At 36.1% G+C, this 16,064-nt stretch overlaps 1 protein-coding gene across 1 annotated transcript in view; it reads right to left on the bottom strand.

Annotated features, from left to right (window-relative positions):
• Positions 1-396: 396 nt before the first annotated feature.
• LOC121874821 (neuroblastoma-amplified sequence-like) overlaps positions 397-16,064 on the bottom strand; it is a 157,081-nt gene continuing 141,413 nt past the window's right edge. Inside the window, exons 33-41 of the mRNA XM_042379106.1 lie at positions 15,045-15,071; positions 13,409-13,549; positions 9,790-9,981; positions 9,325-9,516; positions 8,940-9,170; positions 6,132-6,263; positions 5,651-5,797; positions 5,087-5,194; positions 397-4,590 (exon numbers count right to left, since the gene is read on the bottom strand). Of these exons, the coding sequence (XP_042235040.1) occupies positions 4,429-4,590; positions 5,087-5,194; positions 5,651-5,797; positions 6,132-6,263; positions 8,940-9,170; positions 9,325-9,516; positions 9,790-9,981; positions 13,409-13,549; positions 15,045-15,071 (1,332 nt within the window). The 3' untranslated portion in view covers positions 397-4,428. The remainder of the gene's footprint in view (positions 4,591-5,086; positions 5,195-5,650; positions 5,798-6,131; positions 6,264-8,939; positions 9,171-9,324; positions 9,517-9,789; positions 9,982-13,408; positions 13,550-15,044; positions 15,072-16,064) is intronic.

Here is a 16,064-nt window from a genome sequence, read left to right as displayed (position 1 = left end):
ATAAAATATGGGAGTTAAGTTCCCAGCCTCCCTTTGCCCCATAAAATACATTACATATACATAAAGTCAATGGAATTTAAAAAAAAAATAGTATTATTATACTTCCAAAAAGATAAATAAACTAAATCATTTTGTATTGTACTCACTGATGGGCAGAGGTGGAGCAAGTGTGTGGTGGGTAGTGGAGAGGAGGAGGATGGCGCGTCACTAAGACCCGGAGGGTGGCTCCTCCTCCCGCTACAACTGAATGACTCCTGTGCATCCTTACACACATACAACTTGCCATATCAGTAGACCCCTACAACAGGACATCCACTCACACATATAATGTACTCTCTCACTCCAGTCATTCACTCGATAAGTTTCCCACCCTTGTAAGGGAAATAAAACAATTAATTTAAATGCGTCATGATTAAATAAAAATAAGCCATATATATACCGGTATATCCCAAGTGTTAAAGTACAGTACAGTACTGAACTACATTTACCATTTAAAATCTTAAACTACTTAACAATTCCCCTGAAAAAAAAAAACATCTACTGTAGTCTAAAAAGTGAGAAATTATTAAGATGATCATTTTATTTCTCAAATTGGGTTTAATTTCATATACCATATCACAATGATTGAATCTTCAACTATGGTATGTCACCTATGATGGCCAGAGGAGTTTACTCTTCACTGATCAACATAATATGGTGTAGGTTCTAATAAAACTGTTGAAATACTTGAACTGCTTTTCTATTCATGCATGAGAAGGTGTAAGTTGAAAACATAATACACCTCAAGAAAAAGAATATTCTACAATGAACTTAACCGAGATAAAAATTTCATAACAGGTCTACACAAACATGAGGACAACTTATAGTATGTTTTTTGCTTCAAGTGAAATGTCTTAATATGAAATGTACTTTAAAAACTGTACTGTATATGACAAAGTGAAAGCTGCTTCTTCACCAAATAATCTACCAAAATGTTCCTTTCTCTCATACGTTTACAGTACAGTGCATTACAAGAAATATAGTTCTTTCACTGCTCCATCCTTCTAATAACATTCTCCAACTTCTACAAATTATATCTGAAGACCTTTAGTATCCCTGCTACATCTCTTTCACAAAAATCCTGTCACCTCTCCCCTTAAACCATGAACCTCAAGATTCAGACTCGTGAAACTAAAGCATTTATGGACAGAATAATGCATCATATCTACTGCTTTGGGGTCATGACTTTGAATCTCAGTGTTCGTGGAATGGCAAGAGAGGCAACAGGACTTTTGTGGGTAACATGTAACTAATATACTGTACAGTATTTTCTTTTAGTAAATTTTTGGTGAAAGTTAACTTTCCTAAAAAATAGTTGTACTGTACAGTACCTTGGCATTATGCTATTATCCACACTTTTTAGTGTTACTATAGCGTGCAGTCTTCAAGATATTTAGGTTAGGTTAGGATGGTTGGATTGGGTTGGGTTGGGTTAAACTAATGATATCTTTGTAGACCAAATGCTAAAGTAGCACCTACTGTGATACAGTATGAATTAAATATTATCTTATGTTTGTGAGTTACTGATATACGGTAAACAAGTAATTACGGTTTGTTAATATTAAATCTAATATCCTTCATTTGCTCATGGAGGCTAACTTGACCACACAGGAAGCCAGAAGACTATATCCCAACTAAAAACATTCAAATTCTCCCACTCCTTTCTACTCTTACACCTTTTTCCATTTACTAGATTCAAAACAGGTTGATATTTGAAAATTTTTCTCCCAAGGTGTCAACTACCCGGTACTTGGCCATCTCAACATCCTCTAGTGGTGAAAATACCAACAATAACACAATTATACTTTAGTGAACACTTCTGCATTTGTCTGAGGTATCCATCAAGCATAGGGGGTCAACACTCATTTACACAGAGAAATAAGCAATCTATCATAAGTGAATCCAACACTGCTCATCTGGGGATAATTCTCTTATACATTGACAGTAACAAAATATATTATCCTAAAAAATTAACTTCATTTTTGTAACTGAAATTTATCAAATGGTAAAGTCAACAAAAGTTCATCTCTCGGTCCCAGGAAGTTCGTAGTTTTCCCTGGGAGCTTTTGACCGAGACACTATATAAGCTATGTAACTCAACAGTTTGATTTAGATTAATTTATTTTCTTATTGGTATATACTGTATGCAAAAACTGTACAAATGAGAATAAGTTTCTATAGTAAATTGGGGGTTACATTCACAGCCACAGCCAAAGTTCACTTTCTGGCTATGTCCTGAACTGTATTAAGTTTTCATGTATACACTAATAGCATTTCAATAACTAAATACAGTACAGTAGTAAAAAATTAATTGAAAGGGTTTTAGAGAGGAGTATACTCTACTCATCAATACTTTCTGTTGTTTTCTGCCTGAGAGGCTAATATTAGCTGAGTGTTGTGAACTACATGGTCTGTGAAGAAAGAGAGGTGTATAATTGTAAGGGTGATCATAAGGTAGTGGTAACGATATGAGGATTGGAGATGACAGCTGCCCTGGTGGGCTAAGAGTGAGTGTGTGATGGCAAGGATAATGGAGACTTAGTACCAATGGAGGTTGAAAAAGAAGTCTTGAAAAACTGTGTTAAGGTTGCCTGTTTTCCTGTAGACAGCTTCTCAATACACCTTCCTGTATGCAGAAACACTTCCAATCTGAAAACTTCTCTCAAGGTTAAGATCCATATCAATCCCTTCCTGGATTACTTGGTAAATGAGTACAAAGTAATATGCCAGTCTCTTCATCATCAGCTAGTCCTGTTAAGTAATTTTGTTCTGCTCAGCTACCTTCTCTTCCTCCAGCCATGTCATCTCTACCAAATCTTCTAGAGTCAATGTCTTCACATGATGGTTGAGCAGATCTACCACATCACCTTCCAGATCCTCAAACCCCACACTTTGACCAAGGTCAGTTGCTTGTACCATTTCTATACACATGTCACTAGGACAAACAAAATGACTGGGTTACCAAATAATGTAGGTATCTAAATAACTTAATATCTGATGGGTTTGTATTGCACAGAAATATTAATATATACTATACAATACAATAACAACATGTGCAGTATATAAGCAGAGTGGTGAGGCTGTGCATGTGTGTATCTGATGAACATAAACAAATTCTTACATACTGTATATTTAATGTAATTTCTGGTTGGTTGGTTGACATTGAACAAATTAATACAATCTAAGAATATGGTGTTGAAGGAGTTACCATAATATGCAAGTATGGGACCATTTATCCGGAATGCTTGGGACCTGGGGATTGCGAAATGTGTTTTTTTTTTTAAGGAATTTGGAGTGCCAGGCCTAAAGATTTACATAATTTGTTTCAGAACATAGGCCGTTTTTGGAGCGTTCCAGATACCGGGACGCCAGATAAATGGTTCCATACCTGTATAATTATTTGGGTGAATATGTTTTTCTACTAAGTATGGAATGAACAAAGACATTAATATTTTTTTACAAATGTACTATAGAAGATATAAACCTATGATCACTGAAGGTAGCTGGGTAAGTTACTGAGCTGTACAGTATTTCATATTTTAATGTTAAAAGTAAATTAAAGCTTCAGCAGTACAGCAAACCCTCCATAAAGTATTACTCAAACAAATGGTGTGATTTTTAGCCCAGTGAGTGTTACAGGCATCTTAGGTTGGGAGCAGTGAGGCTGTGAGAGAGGGAGTTGGCAAGGATTTGCAACTGAATGTGTGTGAACTTTAGCCAGGATAAACAAAATTTGGCGGTAAAAAGTAAACCCCATAAAGTACATGCAAATCTAGTTCTTTTGAAGTGGATATAAATGAGAGCAACCTGTACTTGTATTTTCAAAAAGGTTCAGCCTAGTGTATAGTGTGTTGTATCTACAGGACTATAGGACCCACTTTTACTTGAAGCTAATGTGGAAGAATAATGATGACCACCTTTCATTTAAGTGGTGTAAAGAAAACCAGCAGCATGGCGGTGCCAACAAACTGTGTTGCATCTTATGAAAATCTTGCACAGTACAGAAGAGAAAGTAAGAAAACAATAGATAAGTTGAAGCACAGAGAAACTATCAGTTATCGCACTCTTCAAAGCATAAATATTGCATAAAATGTGTAAAAGATCACTTAGAAATTAGTGGCAATAGAGCTAGGGAATAGAACAACACTACAGTATGCCTCTCCACCATGATATAGTAACAGAACCAAGTGACCCCAGACTCAGGCTTAAGACATATTTTGTAACCCTAAATTCGAGAAATTGTTTAAAATTACTGTGGCTTCTAGTTTTGGAGGTGTAAGGATTTTCTGACCACTGCTTATTGTCTTTCTTTTTTTTTATGCATGAACCAATTTAATATAAAACATTAGGAACTCTGTTGGTAACTTCACAGCTAAATATGAAGATGGTTTAAAGCCACTTTTTGTAGGTCTTTAGTACTGATGTCACACACTGAAGAGCCTTTGGAATTGATGTCTGAATAAATGCTAAGCTGGCTGCCTCCTGATGGTGACCTGCATTCTCCAACTGGTGTACTGCAGATTTCAACAAAGTCTTATCCCCAGCCTCCATCTAGTTTTTTGTAAAAGAAAAAAGAAAAAGTAAAGATATGAAATAGCAAATAAAACCAACAAAATTGTTACGTACCTTATTAAAACTATATATGTGTTATTACTGTAAGTCTAATAAGTATTCTATTGTGACCTTCCTATTGACCTCACACATGATGGAAGAAAACTTCTCCAGTAAAATTAGATAATTTTATAGTAAGAGGACATCTGATAACTTAAATAAAATGTATTAATAATAAATCTGCATGTGGATGGCATTCTGTTTATGTACAGCAAAGAAACTCCTTAAAATTGAAAGGGAATTTTCATGTGTTCAAAAAATAAAAGCCAAAGAATTAATGCTGACAAAATAAATGGGTTGGTACTTATGGCAAGAGAATTACAAAGTGAAATACCATTTGATGGTGAGAGGAAACAGAATTCTTTAAACATCATTATATGGGGAAACAGTTTTTACGAAGAAGAATGAATGTTTACAATAGAAAGTTAGAACATACCAAGTGAGCAACAAGTGGTCCATACAGTGGTGTGGGCAGCAACACAGGCACCAACTCACGTGAGATCACCCCGGAAAGTAAGTCTCCATCATAGTCAGATTCCTTCACCTGGAATGCAACAATGAATGCTTAAAACTTTTATAAATTATAAATGAAGCAATCAATATAAAATTACTGTACAACAAAACAGTAATTCAAATATTTCATACAATTCAAATATATTCTACACCAATAAATAACTGATACTGCTATTCAGTCTAGTGCAGACAATCGAAAGCAAATCACAGAGATATTTTAATCAGAGTATCGTAAATAGTCATGGGAAAAATCATGGTAAAAAGGAATGATTAAAGGCAATTTTTGGTGGGGGTGAAGTAAATAAATAAATTGAGAGAAGGTAGAGAATAAACGTAAGGGAGTGAAGACCACATGTACAAAATTATGGACTACGTACTGTATACAAGTATTGTTGTTTGGAAGTGAACTGTATTACTGTCTAGAGTGGCTTTGTGTCCCATTCAGTCAGGTTGATGGTTATATGTAGGTACCCTGTAGCTCACTTACCTCTTTAATAGATTCCATATTCTCTATCACAGCTGCATGAACTGCTGCATCATCAGAAAGCAGCGCCACCTTAGAACTACACTTAACAGCCACCCGTCCTAGAATTTGCAGTTTCTTCACCAACACAATGTGATTTTTACCAGGCAACTAAAAGATGAGAAATGCATAAATTTTAATGTAGTTATATTTGAATATGAAAAAAAATAAATTTTGTGAAAATTATATTCAGAATGTGAAGCAGGACAAGAATATATATCTTCAACAGTACAGACTTTAGAGGTGTGAGTATTTTATTGTTTAACCTTCATAAAAAAGTATCTTCAAGCACCACATAGCTATCATACATACATTAACTGAAACAGAATGGCATTATGTCAGGAGCACTTCAAACAGTCAAACTACAATTAGATGCTAATTAAAACACCCTCGACCACTTCTTAATAGTTGTGTTACACCTGAAAAATAATGACAGCTCACTGACCTGGTCAAGATGAAATGCCTCCTGAGATGCCTCCCAAATGATATCCAGTCCACCTAATGGCTTGTCTTCACTCATCTCCAAAATCTTGTTAAATACAGCAAGCCAAGGATTTGACAGCACATCCACATATTTCTGACATGAGGACCAAATTGCAAAGATAATATGTTTATATCAACAAATAAATGAAGAGCATTTCAAAGGATTTTCCAAAATATTTCTGAAAATACACTTAAAGTCTCTTTCTAGTGAGAAATGTACCTAAATGACCTTTTATGGCTTTTCCTGCTATGATGGAGGAAGTGTGTGCAGCTGCCACATGTAGTTACATTATTCTGAGGGACTCCATCACCATTACTGATGAAAATTCCTGTACTGTACTAGGAACAATAAATATTTTAACTCTACACTATTAAACAAGTACCCTTTGCTATACGAACATTAGCTCTAAGAATATTTGCTTTTAAGAATATTCTATTCTTACACCTCTTTCTTACTACAGTAGCACCCATAATTCAGCACCTACAGAGATTGAGAGGTGCTAGATAAAGAGATTGTCTGGTTAGTTGAACCTCACTCTTAGATCCCAACAAATCTTACAATGCAAATTCATGTCTCAGAAAAAATGGACGTCTTTAGCTTTTATTCCACTCTATATAAATGATGTGGCTTAGAAATACAGAAAATATAAAATAAAATAAAAATAAGAAAAATGTAGAACATGGGTGTACTGTATATGTGTGGTAACTGAATGCGTATGAGGCGGCGGGATTTAACTATGTTGCTGACTCGCCAGTCCAGCCACCTCGTATATTGTTACTTGTAATGAAACTACAGTTAAAGTCCAAAAATCCGGATGCCAGAAATCAGGACCACCCGAGAATCCGGACTTTTCAAAAACTCAATTTTTTTTTTAAATTTACCTGGCTTTTGTGTGTATGTGCGCATGCGTGAGCACCACAGCTGCACAGTGACAACAAGCAACCACACAGTCGCCACTTTAAAAAGAGCAATCAAACTGTGACAACGTACCGGGTATGTAATTTTGAGTCCTACTCTTTCCATTTACAGAGTACTGTACAAGCCCATAACAATGGCTCCTAAAGTAGATAAACTTCGTTGTGTGAAGAGAAGAGAAAGAAGAACACGTTGAAATTGAGTGACAAACTTGAAATAATTAAGAAACTAGAACGTGGTGTGAGCAATACTGTTCTAATGGAAACATATGACATTGGAAAGTCTACAATTTATGATATAAAAAAGGCAAAGAATAAAATTCTAGAATTCACAGCTTTTTCTTTAAAACTGCTCGTTTTGATAAATGAAGCATGCTATATTTGCTAATGAATAAACTATCAAAATGTACCTGTTCATCTCTTCTTTATTCCTCCTTAAATTTGAATTTTAAAAGTACTGCCTGAGAATCCGGAAAATCCGAAAATCCGGATCGACCCAATCCCCAAGCAGTCCGGATTTTTGGACTTCTACTGTACTGTATAAAAGTTGTGGAAAAGTCATTACAATACTCTGATGTGGCTTAGAAATAAAGAGTATAATATAAAACTATAAAATTAGAAAAATGAAGAGCATGGGTGTGTCTGTATGTGGAGGCGGTTGGCTATAACTGTGGCGTCACAACATATACACAGTGCGGTGTGGCAGTCACACATTTGTGAGTCAGCTGAATGACTGCCTAGCTTAACTGTGTCATGCTGCCCAGAGGATTGTTTAAGTATTTTATGATATGCTATGTATTGTATCAAATTTATTGTTTATCATAGAAATAAATATGGCAGCTCATCAACACTGAAACTACAATTGTAGCTGATTTTGGAGAAATTTTTATAATTAATTAATAAATTTTGGTGCCAGTTAGTTGAATCTGCCGGTTACCTGAACTCTGGATAACCAGGGTTCTACTGTATATGAAAGCTATTTTTGCTTAAAAATAATTAATGGTCCCTTAAGGTAATGTAGTACAAATTGAATTTTTAGATATAATATAGGAATTTTCTTGTCACTGGTAAACCGAACCGAATTTTTCCCATATATTATTTTATTCACCATGTGAATATTCAATTAACAAATGGTTTTCAAGGATCCTGACCCATTCGTCATATAGTGAGGGATATCTGTACCAATTCTGATTAATAAATGAAAGAAATAAATGTTTTTTTGATAAAAATTAATTAAAAAAATATAATGTACACAAGTTACTGTACATTTATCCCCCCAAAATGGAAGGCAGATTCAGCTGGACATGCCTCTTACCGCAAGAGGCTTGCAGTCACTCTGAATCTGAGTGCTTTGAAATTCCGTATTAAGCACATAATTGCGAGGGAGCAGCACCTTTTTCTAGCTTTTAAATCACCTTTAACTTTTAGTTCACTGATAAGGTTTTAGGCTTAACCTTCTCACCACCCTAACTGACACCAAACACTTTCTTAGGGGCCATGGTTATTGTCTAATTTTTAAAAAATAATGCAAATATATGTATGCTACATCAGCCTACAACATAATCACATTACTAGCAATGTCAAATAAGTTTCAAAATAAAGTTCAGCATGACTATATGGCAATAAAACATAATCTATGGAGAGAGAGAGAGAGCCTAAGTGATGCTATCGCGGGCTATGCTAATTTATGACTGAGCGTGTGACGTTTGTCCCTTTATTTACCAGTGTGGATGGATCACGAAGTATGTCCGCCTTGTTCCCTTGAAATTTTGGCTTATGGCGGACATGTTTTCTTATGACAAATTATGTCCTACTTTTACTGTACAAACACAAGGAAATTATCCATATACTGTACCTCTGGACTGAATGGTGGCCAAAGTTTGAGTAGTTCTACCAGAGCTTGTGCTTGTTGTATGGAAGTAGTGTGGGTTATGAGTGTGGTTAGAAGAGCACCCCTTGTGTCACTGGAAGCCAGCTGTTCTTGTTCCACTGTCAGATTTAGGTCCTCCAGCCAGGCACCGGCCACCACTCCTCCGGTACGCATAACTCGCACCAGTTGCAGATCTTCTTCATTTAGAGATAAATGCTAGGAACAGGCAAAAAGCAAATCAGAAATAATATGGTACTGTTACAGCATAATTTTTTTTGTATCATTGCTAAGGTGTACAATACAAAAAGAACTAAACTATGACTGAACCCTTGATATCAAATTGTCATGCTTTACTTCAACATTATCTCACCTTTTCTGCCACAGTCAGCACCTTAACCTTGGTATTAAGAAGCACAGAAGAATCCTCACACAAGCTGCGTATTTCTTCAAGTACCTCCTCCTCTGCTAATAGTTCTCCACCATCCTCTAAGTAGTCATGCACTTGACTGAGGACGTGGTCTAAAATTTTCAGTGGGTCACAACCTTCTGTTATCACATTAACCTGAAGGTAGAAAAAAAAAAAACAATGGAGGACCGAGACAAAATCCAATGCCTTCATTGAGAGAAGAGAATCCAAAGCTATTAGCTCTCAAAGTTCCAGTAATGAACACAAGTTTTAAGTTTCCATTAACAAACTCTCTTAGTGCACTGTAACTTCTTCATTTCAGTCCTGGGAACAACATAATTAATCATAATAAAGTCTAATGTACATAAAAAAAAATGAGGTAGTTGTACTAGTGATATATGGACTGACAAAACAAAAGGTACAACACACCTGTGTATCATGACCCTTCCAGTGAGACAAGAGGAGCCTGAGGGTGTCCATTATGACATCTTCAGGTGTGGTGGTGGAGTCATCTGGGTACACACTCAGCACCTCCCGCAGCATCGCCATACTTGACCCCTCCAGTAGCACCGAACATGACAGTTCACGCAGCAGAGACTCACTGCTGCCAGTCTGGGCAAACTGTATAAATAATAAAAAAATAAAATAAAATAAAAAATACTGTATTAAGGTTTTTCTTTCATGTTCTCTATATCTTTTGATCTACTACCCTAACTTTCCCTTTTATGTTCCATTTACATACAGTATATACATCTCGACAGTCTCACTAATACTACTTTGTCTAATAAAATGTCAGACTTGTTTGCATTCATCATGAAATTTAGCTGTATAGATACTAGCTTAGGGGTTAATTAACACAGGTTTAGTTTATCCGATAATATGTAAATTTATACTTCCTCCATTCTCTTTACTTGGTAAGACTGGGGGTATAGTGGCCAAATTGGAACATTTGGCACCAGTCACCACAACATTGTTCTTCAGATTTAACTGTTACTTCTCTCATGACAAGAGCTGTCCAAGGTTCAAATATTACACAGGTGATTATGATGGGATGAGGGAAATTTATTGGCATGACTCATGTGAAACAAGAATGAACAGTGAGACCTCAGATATCTTGAATGCATAGGGAATTGAGTGTGCCGGATAATCGTTTTTTTTCTGGATGCTCTTATAAATACGCATCTCAATTTCAAGAACATGCCTGTCTTGGCATGCTGGATGGATGAGGCGATGATAGCGGTTACACCAGCACAAACATTCAAGTAAGCGGAACTATAATGGCGGCGCCCAGTGTGTTTGGACAACATGAAGGATGCGCACAGTGCCTCTAGTGGCCAGAAATGGAACCATGGGCAAAGTGACACTAAATTCAAACCAATTTTCTTAATTTTGTTATTTGTGATTACATATTACATTTTGCAAATTGACCCCACCAAAAAAATGCAGGTGGCTTCAGAGTTCTGGATGATTAAATGCCGGATATCTGAGGTTATAATGTATATACCCAAGACCAAGCGCATGGGCTCCAGGAATACAAGGAGACCATTACACATGAACCATGTACAAAGTTAAGAAAAAATCTCAGAAGTTCAAGAGATAGGTAATGACAAATGATGAGCAGGACAAGAGAATGTATGTCAAATCTAGAAACCAAGCAATGCCATAGTGCAGAAGGGCTGTAAAACAGTTCCAGAGGTAGAGTGGAAATGAGGTAAAGTCAAACCCAAAATCTTTCTATTATTATGCAAAATCAAAATTAAAAACACGTGTGGGCGTATTGGATCTAAGGTTTGAAGATGGTAGTTACACAGACTGAGATTAAGACAAAGCAGAGGCATTAAACAAATTCCTTTCCTAGCATTCACAAAAGATGATGTGAGCAATCTTCTGTATTTAATTAAAGACAGTTCAACACATCACCGATGTATAATGTGTTCTCAAAAAAGTGTATAAGAAACAAACTGTCAAAGCTAAGGTTCATAAGAGCCCTTGCCCTGACATGGTGCATCCCAGAGTGCTAAGAAAATTGTACAATGAGCTTGCTGACCCCCTTACGATCCTGTTCTGTAGATGTCTGGATGAGCAAAAGGTCCCCAGTGACTGGAAACTGGCTTATGTTAGTCCACGAATAATAATAGGCCAGTGAGCCTGACCAGCATACAGTGAGTTCTGCTATAACGCGTGTTTTGACAACGCGAATTGGCTCTTACGCGATTTATGAATAGAGGAACGATATTTGTATAACGCGAACACTTGTTTGCTGTAACGCGATTTTTGCTTACTATTTCTCCAATTTTGTGGTATTAACTGTGAATATGGTAAAGAAGAATATCTCCAAGAAACGTTCTGGTGATTGCATTCCCAGTGATGATCGTAAAAGAAAGGCTATAACCCTTGAAGAGAAGCTCGATGTTATCTACCTCAAAATCACCCTTCTCCCCCATCAAGTTATATTCATATTTTATCAAGGTAAAGTGTTACATTTACTGTATGATTTCATTATTAGATATGAATGTAACATTCATTTAGATTGTGCTATCCTTTGTGTTAGGCTAACTAATAAATTTTTTCGATTTCGAGTAGTAATCTGCACCTAACCCTATTTTCTCCATAAGCCCTGTTATTTCTATTACGCGAATTTCTATAACACGATGTTTTACAAGAACACAACTATCGCGTTATAGCAGAACTGACTGTAGTGTGTAAAGTTCTAGAGAGCATTATACGAGATGCCAAGATGTAACATCTACTATGAAACAACTTTGTAAAGGACTGCCAACATGGCTTTATGCTGGGATGCTCCTGCTTGGTGCAATTATTCAAGATGCTAGATGTTTGGACTCAGATTCTGGAACATGGTGGCAATATTGACAATATATATATCTGGACTTTGCCAAGGCTTTCAACAGCGTACCCCATGAAAGGCTGAGAATTAAACTGGAAGAGTACGGGATTCAGGGAAGTGTCCTAGCGTGGATCAGAGACTTTCTTCACGGCCACAAGCAGTGTGTGTGGTACGGCAGTGTACAGGGCCCATTGATGTTTGTTTTTTGTTTCATAAATTAAATGCCAAAAGCTATGCAATCCTCCATACAAATGTTTGCAAATGATGCAAAGTTATTCAGAGATGTTAAGAAACAAACGGACTGTGAAGTTCTGTGTCAGCTTCAAGAGTGATCGAAGGATTGGCTAAGATTCAATATTGTGAAGTGTAAGAGGATGCACTTAGGGCATACCAACAGTAAGGAGGCATATCACATGTCCCAACAGGATGAAGAAACAGTATTAACAGAGACTGAATGTGAAAAGTACCTTCTGTAGGTGTGTACGTTGATGAAGAACTGAAGTTCTCGGGACATTGTGAGAAGATGAATTAAGCAATTAAGTTGGTAGGTCTTATAAAAAAAGTCATTCAGATACCTAGACTGTCTGTCCCTCATAATGCTCTTCAAGAGTGAGGTGCTTCCCTGTTTGGAGTACAATACTGTCACCCCATCTGGTCCTTGAAATATGCTAGATAAAGACTGTCACCTCAGTTACCCAGAAAGATTAGTGTCTGCAGTTGCCCTACTTATACTATAGGCAGGCAAGGGGTGACTTAATTGAAATTTATAAACATCTCACAGGCCATTAATCAGTACCCACTCACTCGGGGTCACAGCTCAAGGTTGAAGAAGCCACGAGTTCAGAAAATTGCCAGGGTAAACTTTTTCAGAGTGGAAACTGTAAACTCTTGGAACCTTCTGTCAGAGAGTGTTGTGATGGCTCCAAGTGTGAGCTCATTCAAGACCAGACTTGACCAACACTGGTGCAGGTACAGATACATTCTGGAGCCAGTACTATACATGCCCAGTACTTGTGAATAGTGCGTAACAGAGATGTGACCAACTACCCAGGTGGCTAACAGGGCGATCAGTGGCAAAGATGATAAAGAAAGAAGATAAAGAATATAGTAAATACCAAAGATTAAATTCCAAATGATCCATAAACTAGGAGCACTCACCTTACTACCATAATTCTTAAGTAACTCATCATTAAAAGAACTTACCCTTGTGGCATAGCTCCTGAGCTGTTTGTCTTTACTCTTTTGCAGGTTCTGGAATGTACTAGAGCGCAGAAGGTCCAAATGTGTTCCCCACCGCTCAATTGTCCCTGACGCCTCCTGCCACCCACGACCATCATCAGCTAACTGTCAGTTGAGAAGAATGAAGTACAGAGTACCGATATTCACTGTAGGCACGCTAGTGAGATACCTGTTCTCTTGCTGGAATTAACTTCAGCCTATACATAAACTTAGAAATGGCTTGAATTGCAAAATTAAGACCTACTCTGTACATCAATAAAATTTGTGCTTGGAATCAAAGCCTTGATGACAAATATTTTCAAAAACTTTCAATTTATATTGGTCTGAATATAAGGTCTTGTTTTCTATCTGATGAACACCAGGTCAAACTTGCCATAACTGTAAATTAAATAATCAAGAATATTGAGAACTATAAGTTAATTTTAATTTTAATTACAATAATCATTTCTCAACTTATCAACTTACTAACTGTTTGGGAGGTTGGTCTGTTCTTTGTTACTTTTTGAGAGATCATGGGAAATTAGTATTTAAGCACAAAAAATACCTTAACAGTACAGTACAAAATATTATATTACATAATTATTAAAACATGTTTTATAGTTACTGCATGTATGATGATAACAAAAATATTCCGAGGCTAAGTATAACTCTACAATAATAAGTAAAATATTATCCTAGTTGGTATATGCGAGTGATAACAAGACACAATGAGTACCTAACCTGGGATACTGTATTGTAAGATGAACAACTTAAATCATCACAAAATCTGGATAGTTTTTAAACAGAGAGCTTCCTTGTGTGTCTCTTAATAGTTATCTTAATAATAACAAGTACTGTACAGTACATCATAGCCATCACATGATTCTCGGTAAAGATCACAGGAAAAGAAGTCACAGGATAAGAAAAAATCACAGAAAAGGATGTCACAGGTAAAAACACCACAAACAAGTCAAAATTTTTGCAGTGCTCCTGTGACTTTCCTTAAAAGAAAGGTAATTAGCTGAATCTTCTCTTGTAAGCAGGTAACAGTCACACATAAAAGCAGGTAAGAGTCACACACATAAAAGCAAGAAACAGATACAAACATATTAAAAGTAGGTAACAGTCATGTGCTTCCTTATTCTATCTTATAATGTTTTGAAAAGTCATTAAATTTGAGGTAAAGTTGTTGCCAACATATTATGAAATAAATAGCAATAAATAGCATACAATGAAAGTGATAGTCTGGAATGTTAAAACTCTTTATATTATACAATTTAAATACCTGTAGTTATGTTTGTGGGTGAGTACTAGGATGCTTAATTTATTCCACCATGCTATCATTTTTTATGCTCTAATATCAAGAGGTTTCTGTGTAGACCTGAGGGTGACTCCTTACTAGGCTTGATGGCAAGACAAGGTTAACAACAAAACTTATAAAGAAACTACAAATTTCACAGACAGACAGATAGCAACTGATCATTACCCTACACAGACTATATAATTGGTATAACAAAAGAGTACAGTAGTGTACATTATATAAAAAAGGAAAAAATCTATACAAACAAGGATAAATAGTGAAATGCAGTAAGACACATTGCTGGACTCATGCACCACTCACCATCCAACCTTCCTCCTCCTCAGTAAACTAATGATATTATAACATCAGAATTAACTTTTATGTAACATAATTTTTTTTAGAATTAAAAGTCTCTAATTTCTATGTGAGAAAGAAAAATATAAGTCATAACCAGGGGTGTGCTGGGGCAGGTTTGATCCCGTTCGCCTGAACCGTTTGTTAAACTTTGATTGCAAATATTTAGCAGTCAAAAGAAATTTATCTTGAAATAGTGCAAAAAGACCTTATTTTATTTACTATTAACTACTACAGTAAATGTTACACAAATTAGAGCAAGTTTATACTGACGTATCAAAGAATCAATTGGACACAAAGCCAACACAGTTTTATTTTTGTTCGACAAGAACCTTACATTTTAAATAAAGCCACTGAAATACAGCATTTTTCTTTCCCGCAAGTAGTTTCTAGAGGAAGTTTCTGCAAAACATTCTAGAACAATTCGTTCAAGAAGCCTGATTCGATCACTGCCTATATCTTCCCAACCCACCTGACTGGGACTGGTTAACCAAATCCCATTAAATGAACTTGCATATTTTAATGATTAAAATCTAGTGTCTTGTTTGGTTTAGCAAACCTGCCTTGGACAGTAGTCATCCAGATAGTACTACGTGTCACCAGTGTTGAGCTCAAGGTCGAACTGATCATGTTATTGTGCAGTGAACTTGTACTGCTCTGTTGAGACAGTCAGTATTTATTTCATACAGTTTACTGTAATCAAAATGAAGATAGTGTCTCAAGCAGTAGTAGGTGCAAAATCTCTTCTTTTTTTTTTAAGAAAAATTACTATAGTTTATTCTAAGGTAATGTGGTTATGTCATCAGTGGCAATCACCAATTTACACCACCATCTGAATCTCGACATTAATCAGAACCAGTTACTAATAAAATTACCAGCACACCCCTGGTCATAACTACAGTTTTATATGTTTATATCATCCCATTTTAAAATTAAAGGCTAATATATAAATATATTTGACGTAGATAAAAAAATAAATTATCTCCT

Source organism: Homarus americanus, unplaced genomic scaffold (assembly GCF_018991925.1).
Source record: "Homarus americanus isolate GMGI-L3 unplaced genomic scaffold, GMGI_Hamer_2.0 scaffold56009, whole genome shotgun sequence".
NCBI classification, from domain to species: Eukaryota; Metazoa; Arthropoda; class Malacostraca; order Decapoda; family Nephropidae; genus Homarus; species Homarus americanus.
This window is presented reverse-complemented; position numbering and strand designations above follow the sequence as displayed.